This window comes from Oncorhynchus mykiss, chromosome 19 (assembly GCF_057628025.1).
Source record: "Oncorhynchus mykiss isolate SJ-2025 chromosome 19, ASM5762802v1, whole genome shotgun sequence".
NCBI lineage: Eukaryota > Metazoa > Chordata > Actinopteri > Salmoniformes > Salmonidae > Oncorhynchus > Oncorhynchus mykiss.
The window spans coordinates 25,446,356-25,471,456 of NC_143040.1; the positions used below are offsets into that span (position 1 = coordinate 25,446,356).

The 25,101-nt window shown below is 41.3% G+C and overlaps 1 protein-coding gene across 2 annotated transcripts in view; it reads left to right on the plus strand.

The window, feature by feature from the left end:
• The first annotated feature begins 2,001 nt into the window (after positions 1–2,001).
• Positions 2,002–25,101, plus strand: part of LOC110498664 (bifunctional UDP-N-acetylglucosamine 2-epimerase/N-acetylmannosamine kinase) — a 44,035-nt gene continuing 20,935 nt past the window's right edge. Inside the window, exon 1 of one of the 2 annotated variants that reach the window (XM_036954350.2) lies at positions 2,002–2,472. Coding sequence is in view for 1 of the 2 variants with exons in the window: in XM_036954348.2 (XP_036810243.2) it covers positions 24,839–24,979 (141 nt within the window). In the remaining variant the exon portion in view is untranslated. Of the gene's footprint in view, positions 2,473–23,933; positions 24,980–25,101 lie in introns of those variants that run through there. The other variant, XM_036954348.2, reaches the window with a different exon arrangement.

Below are 25,101 nucleotides of genomic sequence, written 5' to 3' on the forward strand. Positions count from 1 at the left end.
ATAAGTGCTTCCTGTACTGCCCCGTAAGCAAACCTGAATTCAAAGTGGACAGGGAAATTCTCTTTTGACTTGGTTGTTTAATAGTGTTGGGGGAGAGGGAACCCAGTTTTGTGGGGGAACACCTGAGCAGTGGAGCTGGACAACAGAGGGGAATAGGGAATACCTGATAACCTGCCCCCTGTGGACAATGTAAATGTAATGGGGTTGTGTTGTGACGCAGACCAGTGAAGTTAAGGTCTATTTCTAAGACTTCTAAGGGGCGACTTTATAGTCAGCCAGATACTTGACATACTTCACAAAGGCGACTGTTAAGTGAATCAACCTGGGGACTAGTAGTTCGCTTTGTTTACCTAACGTCTATTGAAATAAGTGTTTGCAAGTACCTAATTTAGTCTAAGCGTGCAAAGAAGATTTTTTAATATATTTTTTTGTCTGTGTAAAATGCATGAAATAGGGTTCCAGCTGAAAACATAGTCAGTTCCAAGGAGCCCATTGCAGCAGTGTGACAGCCCTTTATTCATTCAACACTTACCTGGACAAGTCCCCGAGGTAGCGCTGTTCTTTCATGATGTCTGGGGTTGGGGGGGGGGGGGGGGGGTGTCTGCATTCTGGTCTCCGTGCACGTCCTACTGCGTCACACAACCCGCCCCCTCCATCACCCCCCTACCTCGCTCTCTCACTCCCCTCTTCTCTCTCACTTTGCAGCTCTCAAGGCTTAACACCAGCCAGCTCTTATGCAATCCAGCCCTCACTTGTGGAAATAGCCCTGCAATGCAGCACAGTTATGAAATAGCAAGCCGCACTGCTGCTGTTGGGTTGTGCTCAGGATGGAGGCTGAGAGATATGCTCAGTGAAGTGGCTGCAAGCGAGAGAGGGAGGTTCAGCACAGAGTATCTGCATTCATAGAGGGGGTTGGAGATGGAACACCCAGAGAAGAAAGTCCTTGAGAAATAACTGTGTTTTTCAAATCCTGTTTTTCTGTCGGCTACTTCATTGCTGCCTCTGATGACTGTATGCAAGCACGCAGATTTGCAGAATTCAGAAACATCTGAATGAAGGAGTTGATCAGACATTTGATGGAAAATGCTCCCCTAAGAGGACCAAAATCACTTGAAAGGTGTCGTAGCAGAGGTAGCCTGGTAGTTCGCTGAGCTACGTGCGCTCATTTGCCTGATGGGTGACCTTACCTGAGACCTTAAGTTCATATAGATAACACCTAGACTTTAGCTTAGCGGGATATTATGAGTTGGGTGACGACCATAGACCGGTGAGGACCCACATTTGATACCCGGCCTGTTCAATGAAACTCATCCAGGCCAGGGGTAGTCATTGATTAAAGAAACATTTCAGAGAAAGAGCTCCATCAAATGGCAATGAGAATCCTTCAGAAACTAGAAAAGGGTACATTTTCTGAAGAAAATATGTGTGCTTGCATCAGCTTTTACTACACGTTTCAGATACAGTGTCTACAGTTAGATACAGTTAGATGAGTTGTAAGTATTGGTCTAGATTAGAGCTAGTCTGGTCCCAGATCTGTTTGTGCTTTTGCCAGCTCCATTGCTGTCACTGTCGAGCCATACATGATTGGCATCAGAACAAAGAGTGACAAGGCGTTGGCATGATGGTACGAACAGACTGGCACACAATCTAGTTGGTCTTGATCTATAGTCTTATAGAAGGTCAAAATATGAAGTCTAGGTAGAGGTCAAGTAAGTTGGTCTAGGACTTGACCTGTACTATTAGACTAGTTAGATGTCTAGCTGGTACAGTTGGTTTTTGGGTGCGGTTGAGTTGGCTTAGACCTAAATCTACGATGAAGTTAGATGTTTAGATGGTCTCGTCCAGGGTTTCACAAACTCGGTCCTGGTGCTCCCCCTGGGTTCACAGCTTTTTTGTTGTTGTTGTTGGGGGAGGCAAGTCCGAGTTTGGGGAAAACCTGGTCTAGTCAAGGTCTATGTTATAGTTAGATGTCTTGTCGATAGATCTATAGTGAAGGGGGGGGGGGGGGGGGGGGGGGGGCGTCACGTGCGCTAGCTAACTGGCACAGAGTGTCACCAACTAGCCTCCCAACTGCCGTACTAGTAACCAGTAAACGGTGTCCTTCTCCCACTTCTGTCGGGCAACTTTTTCCACGCTGTTCTATTAACGAAGACAGGTGTTTGGCAGGAACCAATGGGATGCTTGGGGCAGGTGTTCCTGTAGCTACAGGAATGCCCACATGCAGGAACACCCCTAAATTGCAGGCTGCAGTTGCACACTAATTGTACTGGCTCGGTGAGAGATTTGCGCTGCTCGAATATAAAATGAAGTATATATTTTTTAAGATGTATATTTCGCGCACAATATGTGCCAGTAACGTTATATTAGTTTGAGTATAAGTAACCGGGACTATTTCACGTTCACGCAAGCCTACATCTGAAAGAGACATGATGAGAGACATTGCATGAAATTAGAGGATCTGCTTGAATAAAGGTAGGTAGCAAGTTAATTTAGTGCAACGTTCACGCTTCAGAGTATTGCAAGCGCCAGCTTGGTGGTATCTAGCTAGCTAACTTCGACCTAGCTACAGTAACTAGCTGACGTTAGCGGAACCACACCTTTGGATAAAGTTATCTTGCTAGCTAGCTAACGCAATATAGACCAGACAAACATATTGTGCTCCGTTATAACTAACTTCGCTATCATTTTAGTTAATGTAAAAATGCGCATTTTCACTATGAATCACAAAGCTAGCTAGCCTAGTTGAAATTAGCTGAAGTTAGCACACGTAAGCTAGCTAGCAAGTAGGAAAGGTAGCACTAGTCAGCTATTCATCATATAGATAGATACCAAATGTTACATTTGTCATTGTCTGCTAACTAACCAGTGTGAATAAAGCGGGTTGAGTTAACTAGCTAACGTTATCCTGCTAACGATGTTAACAGCAACCCTTAGATGGCTAACTGCTAATAGCTTGTTGGCAACATAACCGGGCCACATAATCACTTGCTGATTTAGGCTTTTTAAGCTAATGGGTATGTAGCCAGCTAACGTTAGCTACTTGTATAAATTGAGACTGACTTTGATATGGCAAGCCTAACTTTACAAAAATGTCTATTCAAACTAAAAAGTAAAGGTTAGCCTAATATTTGTATTCATTGGCAAGTTTATTCTAGCTAGCTAACATACTGTATAATTGAAATAGCTACATTTTAATTAGCTAGACTAGTTAGTCCTTTCATGAGAAATATATAGTTAGTTGAAACTGGCTAATTCTCTACCTACATCTGAGTTCAGCAATGCCCATTACTATTATTTAATGTACATTTGTGGCGTAAATGTATGGAGGGAGGCCTGTGTGCTGGCTATTAGAGAATACAGTAGATGAGTGTTTGTTGCTTCGGGTGTGGAATCAAATATTTTGTCCCACCACCTACTACTTACTGTACATCAAAGTACATTCTCAGTATTCCTCTGTTTACCAGTGGGTGGCGCAATTTCACAATCAGCAACACGTTATTTTCATAAACTGCCTTTAGATTTGATAGTATATGATACAGATATATAGTATGAAATAAACAGACCAGGATCTGTCTTTGTTTAGGTACGAAATAGACGTGTGATGCAGGCCTATGTCTAGTCTATACAATCTTGGGAGGCAGACCCTTCATATCCTAATCAGACAGCACTAAAAGTTCTGTAAACACCAGCCCGAGAGTCTTGTAGGAAGTCGAAACAAAAAGGCAATGAATGCTAGATGCTACAGAATCACGGAGTTCACAGGATGTCATCAATACAATACACCAGTAAATCATTTGTGTGTCCTTAGTCCTTGCACATCCTGTCTGGCGTCAACCACTATCAACAGATAGGAGAATAATTCATAACATTCAGTATCAAGTCTAGTGACCATCAACCCCCAACTTGAGTATCACAAACACTGGAAATCATGTGTATTACAGATAGGGAAAATGTATAAATATTCAAAACATTCTATTAATTACCCTCAACTGAATATTCATTTTGTATTACATTTTTTACATTCACATACAGTGAAGCCACTCAACATTTACATTCAGCAGACACTCCCATCCAGAAAGACCCACGGGAGCAACCAGGTCAAGCGCCCCCACCCAGTCGACCCGGGGACCCGAACCAGCGACCTCTCGGCCACCCGCCCTAGCTCCCAACAGCCAGACCACCAACCATCTAAGATACCCATACAGTTCCCATTTTTCCAAACAGTGAAATTACTTGACCAACAGAAAATAATATCAAAGATCTATATATAATGACGAGATGCTTATGTTTACGTCCTAACAGTGGGAGTGGTTCTAAGGCAGGGAAGGCAGGCGGACAAGTTTAGGCCCAAAATAAGCCCATAGAAATGCATTGGATTAATTTTGGACTGATTTTGGCGAGAGTGAAACTGATCCTACGCATGCATACAAGGACCGGACATTTTTTCATTAAGAGTTTAATGGAAACATTCAACAATGGTAAGTCTATCGCGTAACAGCCAAAAGGCTATAGCCTATTATTGAACATGCAACTCCTTAAATGTAATGGCAATATGTAGATTTCCGCCTGAATAGGCATACCCAAAGGTAACTGCTATTCATGTGTAATTACGTGATTGTTACATGCAAAAACTTGGTATATTTGGAAAGAAGACATCTGGGAGATCGTGAGGAAATGATCAGAAGATATGAGTTACATAGTTCAGAGTACACAAGATCAAGTACACAAAATAACATTTTTTTTTATATTGAAAGTCCTATGTCATTGACAAGCTACAAGTGAATTATTGATGACAACGTGAACAATATCAGAAAAATAATGGGATTAATAGACCTAACAACTAGAAATGAGCAGAAGTTTTAGTAAGTGGTGTCAGGTGTGATTATGGGGCGTTTCCAAATCTCTGAGCCAGGTAGCAATAGTTCTCATTACGCATAAAGGTTCTAGGCCGAGGCCTCCCGAGTGGCGCAGTAATCTAAGGCACTGCATCGCAGTGCTAGCTGTGCCACTAGAGATCCTGGTTTGAGTTCTGGCCTTGTCGCAGCCGGCCTCGACCGGGAGACCCATGGGGCGGTGCACAATTGGCCCAGCGTCGACCGGGTTTGGCCGGCAGGGATGTTCTTATCTCATTGCGCACTAGTGACTCCTGTGGCGGCCGGGCGCAATGCACGCTGACACCGTTGCCAGGTGCAGTGTTTCCTCCGACACATTGGTGCGGCTGACTTCCGGGGTTAAGCGGGCATTGTGTCGAGAAGCAGTGCAGCTTGGCTGGGTTGTGTTTCAGGGGACACACGGCTCTCAACCTTCGCCTCTCCCGAGTCCGTACGGGAGTTGCAGCGATGGGACAAGACTGTAACTACCAATTGGATATCACAAGATTGGGGAGGAAAGGGGGTAAAACAAATGTCTAGGCCTTTCTTTCTCCCACCCAGGTCGTCTGCAAATCCATCCATCTCATTGGCTAAAAGACTGTTAAGTTGCCATAGTAGCCAATCCCCTGTGTAATGGATGCCTACCGCTCGTAAGCAGGCGACATCATATTTTTGATGCGCAAATATATAGTCACTCGGTGGACATTCGATGTTGCTGTTAAGTCATACATCATCAGATAACATGGGCAATATGCTAGATTTGTTCCTACCAACCAAATTATTAATTTGATACCCTCTATGTAGCTATAGCTCAAACACAGACAAAATCTCAGTTTACCTTGTAAGATGTTTGGTGAAAATGTTTTGCAATAAATATTTTGACTCAATCATTGATCAATAATTGTAGGTCACAGGCAAACAAATAAGATACCCTCATGATCTGTGGAATCCTGCCTTTCGGTGTGTATCAACGTATTCCGTGTTTTTAGTTTGTGCTTCACTAAGCTAACCGGAATGTAGGTAGCAGCCATCTTGAAATGAGGTCATCGGCATGAAGGCACCAATCAATAGCCAAGATTCTCAGTTTTCCGCAGACACCCTGCTTTTGCATATAGGGATTACCCTTCTCATACCAGACTCAATTGAATAAAACAAATCTCATAGGGTCCCCAAATATGGGGACTTTACATTTTGAGACTTAATGAGGCAGCTAATAATGCACACCTAATGCAAGCAGTTCCATATCATATCTATTTAATATTTTGTCAAGTGCTGAATATAATAAGTGTAGACTTTACCGTGAAATGCTTACTTACAAGCCCTTAACCAACAGTGCAGTTCAAGAAGTTAAGAAAATCTGTACCAAGTAGACTAAAATAAAAAGTAATAAGTAACACTAATAATAATAAGGCTATATACAGGGGGCACCGGTACCGAGTCAGTGTGCGGGGGTACAGGTTAGTTGAGGTAATTTGTACATGTAGGTGGGGGTGAAGTGACTGCATAGATAACAAACAGCGAGTAGCAGCAGTGTACAAAAGGTAGAGCGGAGGGGGTGTCAATGTAAATTGTCCGGTGGCAATTGTATTAATTGTTCAGCAGTTTTATGGCTTGGGGGTAGAAGCTGTTAAGGAGCCTTTTGGTCCTAGACTTGGAGCTCCGGTACCGCTTGCCGTGCGGTAGTAGAGAAAACATTCTATGACTTGGGTGACTGGAGTCTCTGACAATTTTATGGGCTTTTCTCTGACACCGCCTATTATATAGGTCCTGGATGGCAGGAAGCTTGGCCCCAGTGATGTACTGGGCTGTTCGCACTACCCTCTGTAGCTCCTTATGGTCAGATGCCGAGCAGTTGCCATACCCAGGCGGTGATGCAACCGGTCAGGATGCTCTCAATGGTGCAGCTGTAGAACCTTTTGAGGATCTGGGAACCCATGCCATATCTTTTCAGTCTCCTGAGGGGGAAAAGGGTTTGTCGTGCCCTCTTCGACTGTCTTTGTATGTTTGGACCATGATAGTTCATTGATGTGTGTAACAGTATAACTTTAGACCGTCCCCTCGCCCATACCCGGGCGCGAACCAGGGACTCTCTGCACACATCAACAGTCACCCTCGAAGCATCGTTACCCATCGCTCCACAAAAGCCGCGGCCCTTGCAGAGCAAGGGGAACCACTACTTCAAGGTCTCAGAGCAAGTGACGTCACCGATTGAAACGCTATTTAGCGCGCACCGCTAACTAAGCTAGCCGTTTCACATCTGTTACATGTGGACACCTAGGAACTTGAAGCTCTCAACCCGCTCCATTACAGCCCCGTCAATGTTAATGGGGGCCTGTTCGGCCTGCCTTTTCTTGTAGTCCACGATCAGCTCCTTTGTCTTGCTCACATGTTGTCCTGGCACCACACCTGCAGTTCTCTGACCTCCCTATAGGCCGTCTCATCGTTGTCGATGATCAGGCCTACCATTGTTGTGTCGTCAGCAAACTTAATGATGGTGTTGGAGTCGTATTTGGCCACGCAGTCGTGGGTGAACAGGGAATATAGGAGGGGACTAAGTACCCACCGCTGAGGGGCCCCTGTGTTAAGGATCAGCGTGGCAGACATGTTTTTGCCTACTCTTACCACCTGGGGGCGGCCCGTCAGGAAGTCCAGGATCCAGTTGCAGAGGGAGGGGTTTAGTCTCAGTCCTTAGCTTAGTGATGCGCTTCATGGGCACTATGGTGTTGAATGCTGAGCTGTAGTCAATGAACAGCATTCTCACATCTTTTTGTCCAGGTGAGAAAGGGCAGTGTGGAGTGCAATAGAGATTGCGTCATCTGTGGACGAATTGGAGTGGGTCTAGGGTGTTCGGGAGGATGTTGTTGGTGTGAGCCATGACCAGCCTTTCAAAGCACTTCATGACTACCGACGTGAGTGCCACTGGGCGGTAATCATGTAGGCATGTTGCCTTCGCTTCCTTGGGCACAGGGACTATGGTGGTCTGCTTGAAACATGTAGGTATTACAGACCCCGTCAGGGAGAGGTTGAAAATGTCAGTGAAGGCACTTGACAGTTGGTCTGCGTGTGCTTTGAGTACACGTCCTGGTAATCCATCTGGCCCAGCGGCTTTGTGAATGTTGACCTGTTTTAAATTTGTGTTCACATCGGCTACCGAGAGCGTTATCACACAGTCATCCAGAACAGCTGGTGCTCTCATGCATGCTTCAGTGTTGCTTACCTCAAGTCTAACATCCATATATTAAAGCTGACAGTCTACACTTTAACTTCATAGTCATTATATAATTTCAAATCCAACGTGCTGGACTACAGAGCCAAAACAACAAATGTGTCACTGTCCCAACACTTTTGGAGCTTACTGTAACTATCGCAAACAAATATATGGCATGTTAATATACCTTGCCTAATCAGGGTCTATGTTTGGGATAGGCGATGTAGGATTCTCAATATTTTCTATTGCAAACAATGTTCTCGCTATATAGATGGAGCATGGCGGTGTCTATCCAAACAATGTCTATGCAAACAGTGTCTATGCAGTGTCCTCGGCTTGGACCCGGATGGTTAAGAGGATGTAAACAGACAGCAGGTGAATGGGTCCAGAGATCTGTCTGTTTTTTTTCTGGTTGCTTATCAAAGATAGCTGGCTATCTTGGTATAGAATCAGCTTGATCCCCTCTGTTGAAGACACTTGGACATCTTCAGTGGTATTGTTTGCAAACACACCCCCATAAAGAAAATGAGAATTAAAAACAGGCTCAGCCCCTGGTTCGACCGTGATCTTGCAGAGTTACTCCACCTCAAGAATTGCATTTTGGCGGAAGGCTCGGCACACGCATACTCAGGCTGACTGGCTCTCGTTTAAGCAAATGATAAATAAGTGCACTCAGGCTATCCGGAAGGCCTAAGTTAGTTACTTTAAGGAGCAGTTCTCTCTCTGTGGGTCTAACCCCAAGAAGTTCTGGAAAACGGTTAAAAACCTGGAGAATAAACCCTCCTCACAGCTGCCCATGTCCCTTAAAGTTGAGGATGTGGTTGGTACTGACAAGAAGCACATGGCTGAGCTCTTTAATCACCACTTCATTAAGTCAGGATTCCTATTTGACTGAGCCATGCCTCCTTGCCTGTCCAAAATGTCCTCATCTCCCACCCCTTCTAATGTGATTATCCCTGATGCTTCTCCCTCTTTTTCCCCTGCCCGGCTACAAAGTTTCTCCCTGCAGGCAGTCACTGAGTCCGAGGTGCTAAAGGAGCTCCTTAATTAAACTTGACCCCCAAAAAACATCTGGGTCAGATGGTTTAGACCCTTTCTTCTTTAAGGTTGCTGCCCCTATCACCTCCAAGCCTATCTCCAACCCTTTTAACATGTCTCTCCTTTCTGGGGAGGTTCCCATTGCTTGGAAGGCAGCCACAGTTCGTCCATTATTTAAAAGGGGAGATCAAGCTGATCCTAACTGTTATAGGCCTATTTCTATTTTAGTGTTGGAAAAACATGTTTATAATCAACTGACTGGCTTTCTTGATGTCTATAGTATTCTCTCTGGTATACAATCTGGTTTCTGCTCAAGTTATGGATGTCACTGCAACCTTAAAGGTCCTCAAGGATGTCACCATTGCCCTTGATTCTAAGCAATGTTGTGCTGCTATTTTTGACTTGGCCAAAGCTTTTGATACAGTGTACCATTCCATTATTGTGGGCCAGCTAAGGAGTATTGGTGTCGCTGAGCGGTCTTTGCGCTGGTTTGCTAACTACCTCAGAGTGTAGTGTATAAAGTCAGAACATCTGCTTTCTCAGCCACTGCCTGTCACCAAAAGAGTACCCCAAGGCTCCTCAATCCTAGGCCCCACGCTCTTCTCAATTTACATCAACAACATAGCTCAGGCAGTAGGAAGCTCTCTCATCCATTTATATGCAGATGATAGTCTTATACTCAGCTGGCCCCTCCCTGGATTTTGTGTTAAATGCTCTACAACAAAGCTTTCTTAGTGTCCAACAAGCTTTCTCTATCCTTAACCTTATTCTGAACACTTCCAAAACAAAGGTAATGTGGTTTGGTAAGAAGAATGCCACTCCCCACAGGTGTGATTACTACCTCTGAGGGTTTAGAGCTTGAGGTAGTCACCTCATACAAGTACTTAGGAGTATGGCTAGACGGTACACTGTCCTTCTCTCAGCACATATCAAAGCTGCAGGCCAAAGTTAAATCTAGCTTTGGTTTCCTCTATTGTAATCGATCCTCTTTCAACTCAGCTGCCAAACTAACCCGGATTCAGATGACCATCCTACCCATGCTAGATTACGGAGACATAATTTATAGATCGGCAGGTAAGGGTGCTCTCGAGCGGCTAGGTGTTCTTTACCATTCGGCCATCAGATTTGCCACCAATGCTCCTTATAGGACACGTCACTGCACTCTATTACTCCTCTGTAAACAGGTCATCTCTGTATACCTGTCACAAGACCCACTGGTTGATGCTTATTTATAAAACCCTCTTAGGCCTCACTTCCCCCTTTTAGGCCTCACTTCCCCCTCTTGGGCCTCAATCCCCCCTATCTGAGATACCTACTGCAGCCCTCATCCTTCACACACAACACCCGTTCTGCCAGTCACATTCTGTTAACGGCCCCCAAAGTGCACACATCCCTGAGTCGCTCACCTTTTCAGTTCGCTGCAGCTAGCAACTGGAACGGGCTGCAACAAACACTCACACTGAACAGTTGTATCGTAATCTCTTGATTCAAAGACTCAATCGTGGACACTCTTACTGACAGTTGTGGCTGCTTTGTGTGATGTATTGTTGTTTCTACCTTTTTGCCCTTTGTGCTGTTGTGTGTGCCCAATAATGTTTGTACCATGTTTTGTGCTGCTACCATGTTGTGCTGCTGTCATGTTTTTCTGCCTTGCTATGTTGTCTTAGGTCCCTCTTTATATATATATATATATTGAGGTCGACCGATTGATTTTTCGATACCGATTATTGGAGGGCCAAAAAAGCCGATACCGATTTAATCAGCCGATTTTATAAATAAAAACATGTATTTGTAATAATGACAATTACAACAATACTGAATGAACACTTATTTTAACTTAATACATCAATAAAATCAATTTAGCCTCAAGAAAATAATGAAACGTGTTCAATTTGGTTTAAATAATGCAAAAACAAAGTGTTGGAGAAGAAAGTAAGTGCAATATGTGCCATGTAAGAAAGCTAACGTTTCAGTTCCTTGCTCAGAACATGAGAACATATGAAAGCTGGTGGTTCCTTTTAACATGAGTCTTCAATATTCCCAGGTAAGAAGTTTTAGGTTGTAGTTATTCTAGTAATTATAGGACTATTTCTCTCTTTACCATTTGTATTTCATTAACCTTTGACTATTGGATGTTCTTATAGGCACTTTAGTATTGCCAGTGTAACAGTATAGCTTCCGTCCCTCTCCTCGCTCCTCCCTGGGCTCGAACCAGCAATACATCGACAACAGCCACCATCGAAGCAGCGTTACCCATGCAGAGCAAGGGGACCAACCACCCCAAGGCTCAGAGCGAGTGAAGTCTGAAACGCTATTAGCGTGCGCTAACTAGCTAGCCTTTTCACTTTGGTTACACGAGCCTCATCTCAGGAGTTGATATGCTTGAAGTCATAAACAGCGCAATGCTTGACGCACAACGAAGAGCTGCTGGCAAAACGCACAAAAGTGCTGAAAGTGCTGTTTGAATGAATGTTTACGCACCTGCTTCTGCCTACCACCGCTAAGTCAGATACTTAGATACTTGTATGCTCAGTCAGATTATATGCAACGCAGGACACGCTAGATAATATCTAGTAATATCATCAACCATGTGAAATTAACTAGTGATTATGATTGATTGTTTTTTATAAGATAAGTTTAATGCTAGCTAGCAACTTACCTTGGCTTACTGCATTCGCATAACAGGCAGTAGAGTGGAGTGCACTTGTGGAGTGCAACGAGAGAGAGGCAGGTCGTTATTGCGTTGGACTAGTTAACTAAGGTGGCAAGATTGGATCTCCTGAGCTGACAAGGTGAAAATCTGTCGTTCTGCACCTGAACGAGGCAGTTAACCCACCGTTCCTAGGCCGTCATTGAAAATAAGAACGTGTTCTTAACCTTTCTGGTCTCCCCATCCCGGATCCGGGATCGTGAATACAGACTCAAGCTCATTACCATAACGCAACGTTAACTATTCATGAAAATCGCAAATGAAATGAAATAAATATGCTAGCTCTCAAGCTTAGCCTTTTGTTAACAACACTGTCATCTCAGATTTTCAAAATATGCTTCTCAACCATTGCAAAACAAGCATTTGTGTAACAGTATTGATGGCTAACGTAGCATTTAGCATTAGCATTCAGCTGGCAACATTTACACAAAAAAACAGAAAAGCATTCAAATAAAATCATTTACCTTTGAAGAACTTCAGATGTTTTCAATGAGGAGACTCTCAGATAGCAAATGTTCAGTTTTTCCTGAAAGATTATTTGTTTAGGACAAATCGCTCCGTTTTCTGCGTCACGTTTAGCTATGAAAAAACCCCTGTATCCAGGATTGTGTAAATCTATCAGCAAGCTCATTAGCATAACACAACGTTAACTATTCATGAAAATCGCAAATGAAATGAAATAAATATGCCATCTCTCAAGCTTAGCCTTTTGTAAACAACACTGTCATCTCAGATTTTCAAAATATGCTTCTCAACCATAGGAAAACAATCATTTGTGTAAAAGTAGCTAGCTAGCGTTAGCATTTAGCGTTAGCATTTAGCGTTAGCATTAGCGTTAGCATTAGCGTTAGCATCCAGCACGCAACATTTCAACAAAAACATAAAAGCCTTCAAATAAAATCATTTACCTTTGAAGAACTTCTGATGTTTTCAATGAGGATACTCTCAGTTAGATAGCAGATGCTCAGTTTTTCCAAAAAGATTCTTTGTGTATTAGAAATAGCTCCGTTTTATACATCACATTTGGCTACCAAAATAAATCCGAAAATTCAGTCCTCAAAACGCGAACTTTTTTCCAAATTAACTCCATAATATCGACTGAAAACATGGCAAACGTTGTTTAGAATCAATCATCAAGGTGTTTTTCACATATCTCTTCATTGATACATCGTTCTTGGACACATGGTTTCTCCCCTATATCAAATGGAAAAGTACGAGCAGCTGGCAATTGCGCACCGAATTCCACGCAGGACACCAGGCGGACACTTGGAAAATGTAGTCTCTTATGGTCAATCTTCCAATGATATGCCTACAAATAGAATATGCATAGTCGAGCATCTTTTCGTGACAAAATATCGCGCTTAAAACGGGAACGTTTTTTATCCAAAAATGAAATAGCGCCCCTAGAGATCTAACAGGTTAACTGACTTGCCTAGTTAAATAAAGATTAAATAAAGGTGTTTAAAAAACATTTTTTAAACACAAAAAATAAACTCAAATCGGCGCCCATTCCGATTAATTGGTCGACCTCTAATATATAAATTTTATCCCATCCTGCAGGAGGCCTTTTGGTAGGCCGTCATTGTAAATAAGAATTTGTTCTTAACTGACTTGCCTAGTTAAATAAAGGTTAAATATAATAAATATAAAAAACATTGATCCGGCTTTGTAGTATACTTTTCAGGTTGTTTCATTGTACCATTCCAACCCGTCCCTCAAACCTGGTAAAATAAGGGTTAAAAATTCATATACGAATTTCAAACACCTGAGGGAGAAAAACAAATCTTTATCAGACGTGGCTATGATATTTGCACAAAGGAAGGCCAAGGACTCAGGCTTTATGCCTAAGCAAACAAGGACCAATCGAATGACACCCTGCAGATGGCAGAGCTGGCGAAATGCCACAAGTACATATTGGAGGAGATGGGGAAAGAACTGATGTTTTGATGTTCTTTTATGAGTAAGATTTATTATAACCTTAGTAATAATGTTAGGGACCGATTACAATAAAACATTTGACACATTGAATCATCAATGATCACATTGAATTGTAAAATAATATATGTAATCGTACAAAAAAAATGGATCAACAATCTGATGTATTGCACTGTTATGCTTTAGCTTGTGCTAGTTAGCACCATAAGTCCCTCGATTGGTTTTAAAATGGTGAAAAAGAAAATACAATAACTAATAATGAATCCAAACAAGGCACAAATGAATCCCTTTCTTTGACATAAAGCAATTACTCCTGCACTCTCAATTATCTGTACCAGGCAGGTTCCAGAACTAAGATGCTGATTTAATGCATTTTAAACGTTGCATGCAGAACACCCATACGAATATTCTAGCTTATCCATACGTATAAATATGAGCCCAAGCCTCTCCCAAAAAAACAGAATATATTGTACAGCGGAACAACAAAAAAGCCCATAGATTTAAGATGGCTTTTGAACATGGTGCTTTCGGAAAGTATTCAGACCCCTTGACTTTTTCCACACTTTGTTACGTTACAGCCTTTTTCCCCTTCATCAATCTATACACACTACCCCATAATGACAAAGCAAAAACAGTTTTTTAGAAAGTTTTGCAAATCTATATAATATAGAAATGCTACCAAAAAAAATGTATTAAAACTTGTTACAATTGATGGAGTCACGCATGATTCACCAAATTATATTTTGAAAGAGGAAGTAAAGTACTTTAAGAATATGTTTTCATTTCAGGCTCCTCCATCTCCCCTAACTGAAACTAATTGTATGGATTTTTTTTCCTAATAATATTGTAAAATTAACATCTGTACAGAAAGACTCATGTGAAGGCCAAATTACAGAGGAGGAACTGCTTGATGCATTTGGGGCCTTTAAGGATGGGAAAACTCCAGGGTTGGATGGCATACCAGTGGAAGTATACAAAACCTTTTTTGATATACTCAAAGGACCATTATTAGCATGTTTTAACCACTCCTATATAAATGGTAGATTATCAGACACGCAACAAGAAGGTCTGATATCATTATTACTGAAACAGGACCCAAGTGGTATATATAAAGATCCAGTCCATTTAAAAAATGAGACCTCTTACTTACACTTCAGTGTTGTGATGCAAAAATGCTTGGCGCATAGAATTAAAAAAGTATTGTCAGATATTATTCATCCTAATCAGACAGGTTTTTTTACATGGACGTTACATTGGACATAATATAAGACAAGTACTGGAAACAATAGAATACTATGAAATATCGGGGACACCAGGCCTGGTTTTCATAGCTGATTTTGAAAAGGCTTTTGATAAAGTACGACTGGAGTTTATATATAAATGCCTAGAATATTTACATTTTGGGGAATCTCTTATGAAATGGGTTAAAGTTATGTATAGTAACCCTAGGTGTAAAATAGTAAATCATGGCTACCTCTCAGAAAGTTTTAAACTCTAGAGGAGTAAAACAAGGTTGTCCATTATCGGCATATCTATTTATTATTGCCATCGAAATGTTAGCTGTTAAGATTAGATCAAACAATAATATTAAGGGATTAGAAATCCGTGGCTTAAAAAGTAAGGTGTCATTGTATGCTGATGATTCATGTTTCTTTTAAAACAACAATTAGTCTCCACGGCCTCATAGAGGATCTAGATACTTTTGCTATTCTCTCTGGATTAAAACCAAATTATGATATTACGTATTGGATCGCTAAAAAAATGCTAATTTTACATTACCATGTAGTTAACCAATAAAATGGACTGACGGAGATGTGGACATACTCGTTATACAAATTCCAAAAGAAAGAAATGATCTCACTCCAATACATTTTTATAGAAAGTTAGCAAAAATAGATAAGATCTTGCTACCATGGAAAGGAAAATACCTGTCTATTTGTGGAAAAATCACCCTGATTAACTCTTTAGTAATATCACAGTTTACCTATTTGCTTATGGTTTTGCCTACACCTAGTGACCTGCTTTTTACATTATATGAACATAAAATATTCAATTTTATTTGGAACGGCAAGCCAGATAAAATTAAAAGGGCCTATTTATATAACGAATATGAATTCGGAGGGCAGAAATGATAAAATATTAAAGCATTAGACCTCTCAGTAAAGGCATCAGTCATACAAAAGTTATACTTAAATCCAAACTGGTTCTCTAGTAAATAGGATGAGACATTCGTACCAATGTTCAAGAAGGGCCTTTTTCCCTTTTCAGATTACACCGGCCCACTTTCGATTGTTTGAAAAGGAAATGATCTCCAAAATATCTTTTTTTTTTTTTAAACAAGCCTTAGAAAGTTGGTTGCAATTTCAGTTTAATCCACCTGAAAAGACGGAACAAATATTACAACAAATATTGTGGTTAAATTCAAATATACTTATTGATTTAAAAAAAACAATTTTTTGAATAAATGTTTTAAGAAGTATTTTTGTGAATGATATCATAAATAGGACTGGTGGAGTTATGTCACATATGCAGCTAACACAGACATATGGAAATGTCTGCTCTACCCAAAATTACAACCAATTAATTGCAGCATTACCACAAAAATGGAAGAGGAAAGTAGAAGGGGGAAAAAAGTATGTCGGCCCTGTATTAAAGAACATAAATGGTTAAAGAAAAGTGTGATAAATAAAAACATATACCAATTTCATTTAAGGACCAAAAAACTGACAGCTGTGCCATATAAATTGCTAAATAGTTGGGAAGAGATTTTCGATGTACCCATTCCATGGCACATGGTTTATGAATTGATAAGCAAAACAACGGTGGATGCAAAACTTCAAATTTTTCAATACAAAATTCTTGCAACTAATAGAATGTTTTATATATATATATATATATATATATATATGGGGGATACAATATTCCCAGCTCTGCAGATTCTGCTGTGAGGAGGCAGAGTCATTAGATCATTTATTTTGGTATTGTCCATATGTAGCTTGTTTTTGGTCACAGGTCCAGGAATGGCTGAAGAATTGCAACATTTGCCTAGAACTAACGCTGCAGACAGCAATACTGGGTGATTTGAAAAGCCATAGTCAAACAATCAATAATATAACAATTATTTTAGCAAAAAATGTTTATTTTTAATTTACAATCTGTAGAAGCTATGAGAATAGAAAGGTTCAAGTCGTTTGTGAAGCATCACAGCACAGTTGAAAAATATATGGCAAATAGAAATCCAAAATGGATGATGTTGAGAGACAGATGAGAGGTTGAATGCAGCAGAAGGGTGGGATTAATAGCAAGATAAAACATGTAAAAATGTATATGTTCAGAACTTTTGAAATAGCACAGTTACAAATAGAAAATCGAGGAAGGACTAAAAACAAACAAAAAATAACTCTTGTAAAATAGACTGTGAATGCAAAATGTGTATAAGATGTATAAATTGAAGGTAAAAGCCAAAGTGTTTATTAGTTTACTCCAATTTAGGGATCGGTGGTAGGGTTTGCTGGGAATAATAATACCGTTTTTTTCTTTAAAAAAGTATGTACAGTGGGGCAAAAAAGTATTTAGTCAGCCACCAATTGTGCAAGTTCTCCCACTTAAATATATGAGGCCTGTAATTTTCATCATAGGTACACTTCAACTATGACAGACAAAATGAGAAAAAAAAATCCAGAAAATCACATTGTAGGATTTTTAATGAATTTATTTGCAAATTATGGTAGAAAATAAGTATTTGGTCACCTACAAACAAGCAAGATTTCTGTCTCTCACAGATCTGTAACTTCTTCTTTAAGAGGCTCCTCTGTCCTCCACTCGTTACCTGTATTAATGGCACCTGTTTGAACTTGTTATCAGTATAAAAGACACCTGTCCACAACCTCAAACAGTCACACTCCAAACTCCACTATGGCGAAGACCAAAGAGCTGTCAAAGGACACCAGAAACAAAATTGTAGACCTACACCAGGCTGGGAAGACTGAATCTGCAATAGGTAAGCAGCTTGGTTTGAAGAAATCAACTGTGGGAGCAATTATTAGGAAATTGAAGACATACAAGACCACTGATAATCTCCCTCGATCTGGGGCTCCACGCAAGATCTCACCCCGTGGGGTCAAAATGATCACAAGAACGGTGAGCAAAAATCCCAGAACCACACGGGGGGACCTAGTGAATGACCTGCAGAGAGCTGGGACCAAAGTAACAAAGCCTACCATCAGTAACACACTACGCCGCCAGGGACTCAAATGTCCCCCTGCTTAAGCCAATACATGTCCAGGCCCGTCTGAAGTTTGCTAGAGAGCATTTGGATGATCCAGAAGAAGATTGGGAGAATGTCATATGGTCAGATGAAACCAAAATATAACTTTTTGGTAAAAACTCAACTCGTCGTGTTTGGAGGACAAAGAATGCTGAGTTGCGTCCAAAGAACACCATACCTACTGTGAAGCATGGGGGTGGAAACATCATGCAATGCATGTTTTTCTGCAAAGGTACCAGGACGACTGATCTGTGTAAAGGAAAGAATGAATGGGGCCATGTATCGTGAGATTTTGAGTGAAAACCTCCTTCCATCAGCAAGGGCATTGAAGATGAAACGTGGCTGGGTCTTTCAGCATGACAATGATCCCAAACACACCGCCCGGGCAACGAAGGAGTGGCTTCGTAAGAAGCATTTCAAGGTCCTGGAGTGGCCTAGCCAGTCTCCAGATCTCAACCCCATAGAAAATCTTTGGAGGGAGTTGAAAGTCCGTGTTGCCCAGCAACAGCCCCAAAACATCACTGCTCTAGAGGAGATCTGCATGGAGGAATGGGCCAATATACCAGCAACGGTGTGTGAAAACCTTGTGAAGACTTACAGAAAACGTTTGACCTCTGTCATTGCCAACAAAGGGTATATAACAAAGTATTGAGATAAACTTTTGTTATTGACCAAATACTTATTTTCCACCATAATTTGCAAATAAATTCATAAAAAATCCTACAATGTGATTTTTCTGGATTTTTTTTCTCATTTTGCCTGTCATAGTTGAAGTGATGAAAATTACGATGAAAATTACAGGCCTCTCATCTTTTTAAGTGGGAGAACTTGCACAATTGGTTGCTGACTAAATACTTTTTCCCCCCACTGTATGTCTATATAGGTATGTGTATGTATATATGTGTATATGTATGCATGTGTATTTACCCAAAAATATATGGGGGATTAGAAATGATGCAGACAATTACATTGATGGAACCAATATTCTTTCCACAATATTAGCTCATTCGCCCCTTTTAAAAAAAATAATAATAATGTTTTGCAAATCTATAAAATGACATTTACATAAGTATTCAGTACTTTGTTGAAGCACCTTTGGCAGCAATAACAGACTCAAGCTGCCTTAGATAGGACACTACAAGCTTGGCACACCTGTATTTGGGGAGTTTTTCCCATTCTTCTCTGCAGATCCTCTCAAGCTCTGTCAGGTTGGTTGGAGAGCATCACTGCACAGCTATTTCCAGGTCTCTCCAGAGATGTTTGATCGGGTTCAAGTGTCTGGGGTCTGGCTGGGCCACTCAAGGACTTTCAGAAGCCGCTCCTGCGTTGTCTTGGCAGTGTGCTTAGGGTCGTTGTCCTGTTGGAAGGTGAACCTTCACCCCAGTCTGAGCACCTGAGCGCTCTGGAGCAGGTTTTCATCAAGGATTTCTCTGTACTTTGTTGCGTTCATCTTTCCCTCGGTCCTGACTAATCTCCCAGTCCATGCCACTAAAAACCTTCCCTATGGCATGATGCTGCCACCACATTGCTACACCGTAGGGATGGTGCCAGGTTTCCTCCAGACGTGACGCTTGGCATTCAGGCCAACGAGTTCAGTCTTGCTTTCATCAGACCAGATAATCTTGTTTCTCATGGTCTGAGAGTTCTTTAGTGCCTTTTGGCAAACTCCAAAGCGGGCTGTCATGTGCCTTTTACTGAGGAGTGGCTTCCGTCTGGCCACTCTACCAGAATACCTGATTGGTGGAGTACTGCAGAGATGGTTGTCCTTCTGGAAGGTTCCATCTCCATTCTCCACAGAGGAGCTCTTTCAGTGACCATATGGTTCTTGGTCACCTCCCTGACCAAGGCCCTTCTACCCCAATTGCTCAATTTGGCCACACCTGAGCTCAATTTCAAGTCTCATAGAAAGGGTCTGAATAGTTATGTAAATACTTTTTTTTAATACATTTGCAAAAATGTCAACATGTCACTTTGTCATTATGGGGTAATGTGTGTAGATTGAGGACATTTTTCATTTAATCCAGTTTAGAATAAGGGTGTAACGTAACAAAATGTGGAAAAAGTCAAGGGGTCTGACTGAATACACTGTAATTCGTCAACTGCAAAATGAAATCGGCTTTGAGTGTGGACAGTTATTATGCATACTATATGGACTGGTTCTTACACTACGTTTCAAACATTGATTATGTAGGGCAGCTCACAGAATAGTTAGCCTACAATATATAGTGCATTTATATTTGATTTTCGATAGTAATGGGGAATATTTTATATTTCTATAGTTAATAGGCTAACATTACTTTTTTTAGCTACACAATATTTCACCATTTCCATCACCTCTCGCTCTCCTTCATTCCTTTCTTGAGTGTGCAGAGAAAAGGGGCTGTCAACGGTGAAATATGTTTAGTTGTGAAAACATGTTTGTTCACAGATTTTAGTTTATTTGTTGTGGCTTAAGTAGGAGGGCAGTCAACCTGATTGAACTCTTTTTTTTTTTTTTTTTTTTTTTTCAAATTCTTTAACTGCAAAGTGAAAATGATTGTGCGAGAAGTAACTGTTTCTGGCAAATAGTTTCCCGGAAAGCGGCAGTCCAAAACAGAGGTTCCGGCAGAATCCGGCCCAAATTAAGCACTGATGCCAACCCTGTTCCTGGCATCATCCTGTAGGTTTTTACTCCAACCCCAGTTGTGGAACCTGATTCAGCCCTGAGCTACGCTTATTAGTCAAGTGACGTTTTGGAAGTGCCAGTGCAAGGGAGTAGTTATTTCAACTTCGATATTGGCATGGAAGGAACATTGGATAGGAGTACTAGAGTTAGTCCTAACGGGTTCTGTCGCAACATGAGGTGAAAGCTAGCCTATTTCTCAAGTATCATGACGTTGTGTAAGAAAAGGATCCATAATCATTCTGGTGCTAGCTACAACTAACCTAGTCATTCCCTTTGCGATTGTAGCCTATTTCGTGGATTGTTTCTGACACAGGATAGGCCTAGATGTATCATTTTTTGACCACATTTCACACTGTGCTCAAGCTGACATGTTTCTTGTTGGCTGGATCCATTTGGTTGTATCAATCCACACCCAGTGTGTCAATAGCCCATGCTGAATTAAGTTCTATGTCATGCCTGGAAGCCAACTGTTATTACCAAGTATCTGTCTAGCCTAGTGGTTAGAGCGTTGGGCCATTAAACGAAAACCCCGTGCTGACAAGGTAAAACTCTTGCCGTTCTGCCCCTGAACAAGGCAGTTAAACCCACTTTTTCTAGGCCTTCATTGTAAATAAGAATTTGTTCATAACTGACGTTGCCTAGTTAAAGGTTCAATAAAAAATTTTTTGCTTAGTATCTCACCTTACAACTATTAATAACTATGTGTCACCTTATAATTATTAGGCTAATTATCTGTGACTGACTGGAATTAGGCCTATGCTGTTCTTGGAACTAGGCTAGTAAACATATTTGTTAGTACTACTAGCCTGGGGCGACAGACCACGTGGTACAATGACCAGCTATCTCACTCGAAGTGGACTGTGGCTTAAAAGAGTGGAGTCCAGGCTAGGTTGGTGGTACCTTCTTTTAGTTTTGTTTGCGCTCTTTCTTCTGCACTGTTTTTTAGAGGGGAAGCCTGAACAGTGAGGTGATACTTTGGCCCTTCTATTTGGCCTACTGTTTTATTGGGGGCTGGGGGAGAATAGGTATGGAAAGGGGGATACCTAGTCAGTTGTTCAACTGAAATGTGAGAAACCTTCATGATTGCTTCATGCGTCTGGTATGGAGAATGTCATCATCAAATTCTTGTACGTTTTTCATTACTAGGCCGGGTCTGTGTTACTTATTTGGCCTATGCGTCAGCGTTCCGGGTTGAACAACAGTGGAAACTTTATTCAGCACAGAAGACGCTTTTTTTTTTTTTTTGCAAGAGAAAATTAGGCGTGTGTGTACGTGCATGTGTAGAGGCGCAGGCTACGTTCCAACTTCATGTTCCATGATGGGGAAAATTCCTGGCTTTGGCAGATGTCAGTTCACACCCACTAAGTGTTTAGGGCCTAGGCGTATCTACAGCAATAATAATTAGCCAGCGATAGTCGGCTGTGCCTGTGACAAAACTCCAGTATTCATCCTATAGCTTGTTCTCCCATCTTTTTAAATAGTGAGCCAGCATGTTTTTTACTTTATTTTCATGACTGATCAAAACAAATGTTATCTGTCTCTCTGAAAGCAGACGTAGTGCGCAATATGTTCCCAGATAGCACACGTATGTCTGCCCAACGTAGGCACGATGTATACAGGATACATTGGGAAGATGCCAATTAGCAAACGCTGTATAAACGGCAAGACTTTGATGTATTTAGAATGCCTACATCGTTTTATACGTCGACATTCTGTTCTGATGTCTCATTGATATCTTCTCCAAACTACATAGATATACATACGTCGGCCAAAGGTACGCGCGTTATCTGGGGTTTGGAACATGAAATCGCAATAAAATCTCAGTATCAAATAAAACGCATATGAAATCCTGAGAATAGCAATGCATATGGTATCGTCACATAAGTGTCACGATAATGTAATGAAACAGGCAGGGAGCAGGTCTCGAACCCTCCAGCGCGCTATCGACTGTGCCGCAAAAGCATGTTCAAGCGGCAGAGTCGACATCCGCGCTTATAAACCCAGGGTCGTTACGATAATATCGTATTGTGAGGTCCCTGTGAATTCCGTGTCTAGCATATAATATGTTCAGTCCTCCACCCACCTCGCATTCGTCTCATCTAGGTGGTATGTAGACAGGGCAATAATATCTACAACATGACTTAATTATTCCTTTCGTTGTAACTAGGCTAGGGATGTCGAATTAATTTGTTTTTGCGCAATATTCCAAATGATTATCAGAATCAAGTTGTTTTTATGAGCATGTATGTCCGCCTGTTCTCGTGTTTTTGTTGTTGTTGGTTCCTTTGCACCTTCTGTGCTGAGTGCAGTGACTGTAGGCTGTGAACCGTTCCATTTACATTCACAAACACCAAGCCCCTCAACCATATCACTCATTCCTCTCAAACGAGATTTCAACTCGCTATTTGCATCTGAGGTTTAATCCAACGGAATCTGTCACATGGACACCGAAACAAATTGAAACATTATTTTACTGTAACACAGAAAGAAGTTAGTTAGCCTTTCTAACGATACCCCGTGTATGTCTTAACTACTCAAATTGGGGTGCAGGGCAGACACTACTAAAACGGAAGTATTAATGAACATTTATTCTGGAAAATTAATGTTCAGTTTGTGGCACCGGGCCATTGCGGTTCGCCAGAAGCATTTTAGCCAAAGACTGTTATACTAGCTGTCTAATCAGTTTTATAAATGTGCAATAAGCATGAAACACAATTATATAAGGAATTGGAAACTTGTTATCTCAAGGTAGTCCACTTGAATTCAACATCTGAACAAAGTAGACAGGCTAGCTAGCATGCTGTTCAAACAGTTGGAGAGAAGGGTGTGTTCATAACATTCCAACTGTTCTACCTCGTTGTTAGCTAGCAAATAGATCCACGTTGGCTAGACTTAAAATATAAAGATTATCTGGCTACTCACTAGAACGTGGGCTTGTGCTTGCGAGATTGTTTGAGATTTGTGTTAATTTTCTATAATGCCTGCTACAAGAAGTTAGATATAGTGAATGCGCGTTATGCGGGGTTCGGGTTAAATTTGTAACGAAAATGACATTTTCATAGACGCACTTGAAAGCCAGATCAGTGATTATTGCAAAAAAACAGTAAAACTATATTGATTAAATTATTAGTGGATCTTATGGTCGTGGAAGGCTTATATTTAGGCTAGGTATAACCCTGAATTCATTAGATTATCTGACTATATGAAATGCAGTGTATTTGACCTTTTAATTGTACAACAAAGCTTATTGTGAATCACCCCATAGATTTGTCCATATTGCTCAGAGCTAAGCTAGGTCTACCATCTTTTAAAGGGTGGCTGATCAAGTGATATCTACTACAACTATTGTGACTGCCACTCCAACGAACTGGGAAGGCAGACAAAATGACTCCAGACGAAAGAAAAAACGGGTTTGACTCCATCACAATGAAAAGCTTCAAGTAGGAAGAAATGTTCTAGAAATGTTTTATTCTGTGTCATTTTTTTTACATTTGGTTTGAGAGTGCATCTAAGGTTAAAGAGAGGGGCTCTTGGAGTGTTTTCAAGAAACCCTTTGGTCTATAATTCACTGCTGATGTGTTGATACTGACATATTTAATGATTAGGAAGGGGGCAATGATGGTAATTGATTCCCAGACCTATGGTTGTCACGGTACCAGTATTGCAATACCACAAATCATGATACTTGATTTTCTGCGACCAACAAAGAACATGACTGAGCTCTCTTGTCCTTTAAAAACCTGCTGTTTTAAAATATTGTGTGACGAGCCTTTAGCTTGGGGGTGACAACAGGGTGTGACTCTGGGTGACAACAGAAAGCTGGGTTTGCAACATTAGGGAGAAAAAAAAGACTTAGCTTCATTATCAATATATGGTTATTGGCCTCACATTTCTTAATAAGCATTGATTTATCTGGGTTGTTGAGATCATAGTCAGTCTGTAATATATTGGGCCCTGGCTGTAAGAGGCTTCGATGCAGGAAGCTTCAATTGTTTCCTCTCGCCCAGCAGCCAATCAGGGCTCTCTTGAGTCAGATGAGGGAAGGCCCCTCCCCCTCCTCCCCTCTTTACTCTCTCTCGGCAGGCTGCTGCTGCTTTGTCGGCTAGGAGGAAGACCAGCTAGCCTTTTGCAGTGAGACTTTCAAATGATCCGAAGGGAAGCAAAGAGACCAAAGAAAGGAGGAGAGAAGGATAGAGAGAGGGGGAGCTCTGAAAGAGAGAGGGAGAGGAGTGGATCGCAGAGTGGACTGACCATGCGTCCAAGGCCTATAGGCAGAAACCCTCATGTGAGTCAAGGTGGCTTTTATCCTCCTTTTTTCCTCCTCGCATGCTGCTGCTCCCCTTATCGCTCAGAATAGGAAGCAGCCCCGGTCTTGTGACACTTCATTGGAAACAAGGGCAGTGTGTG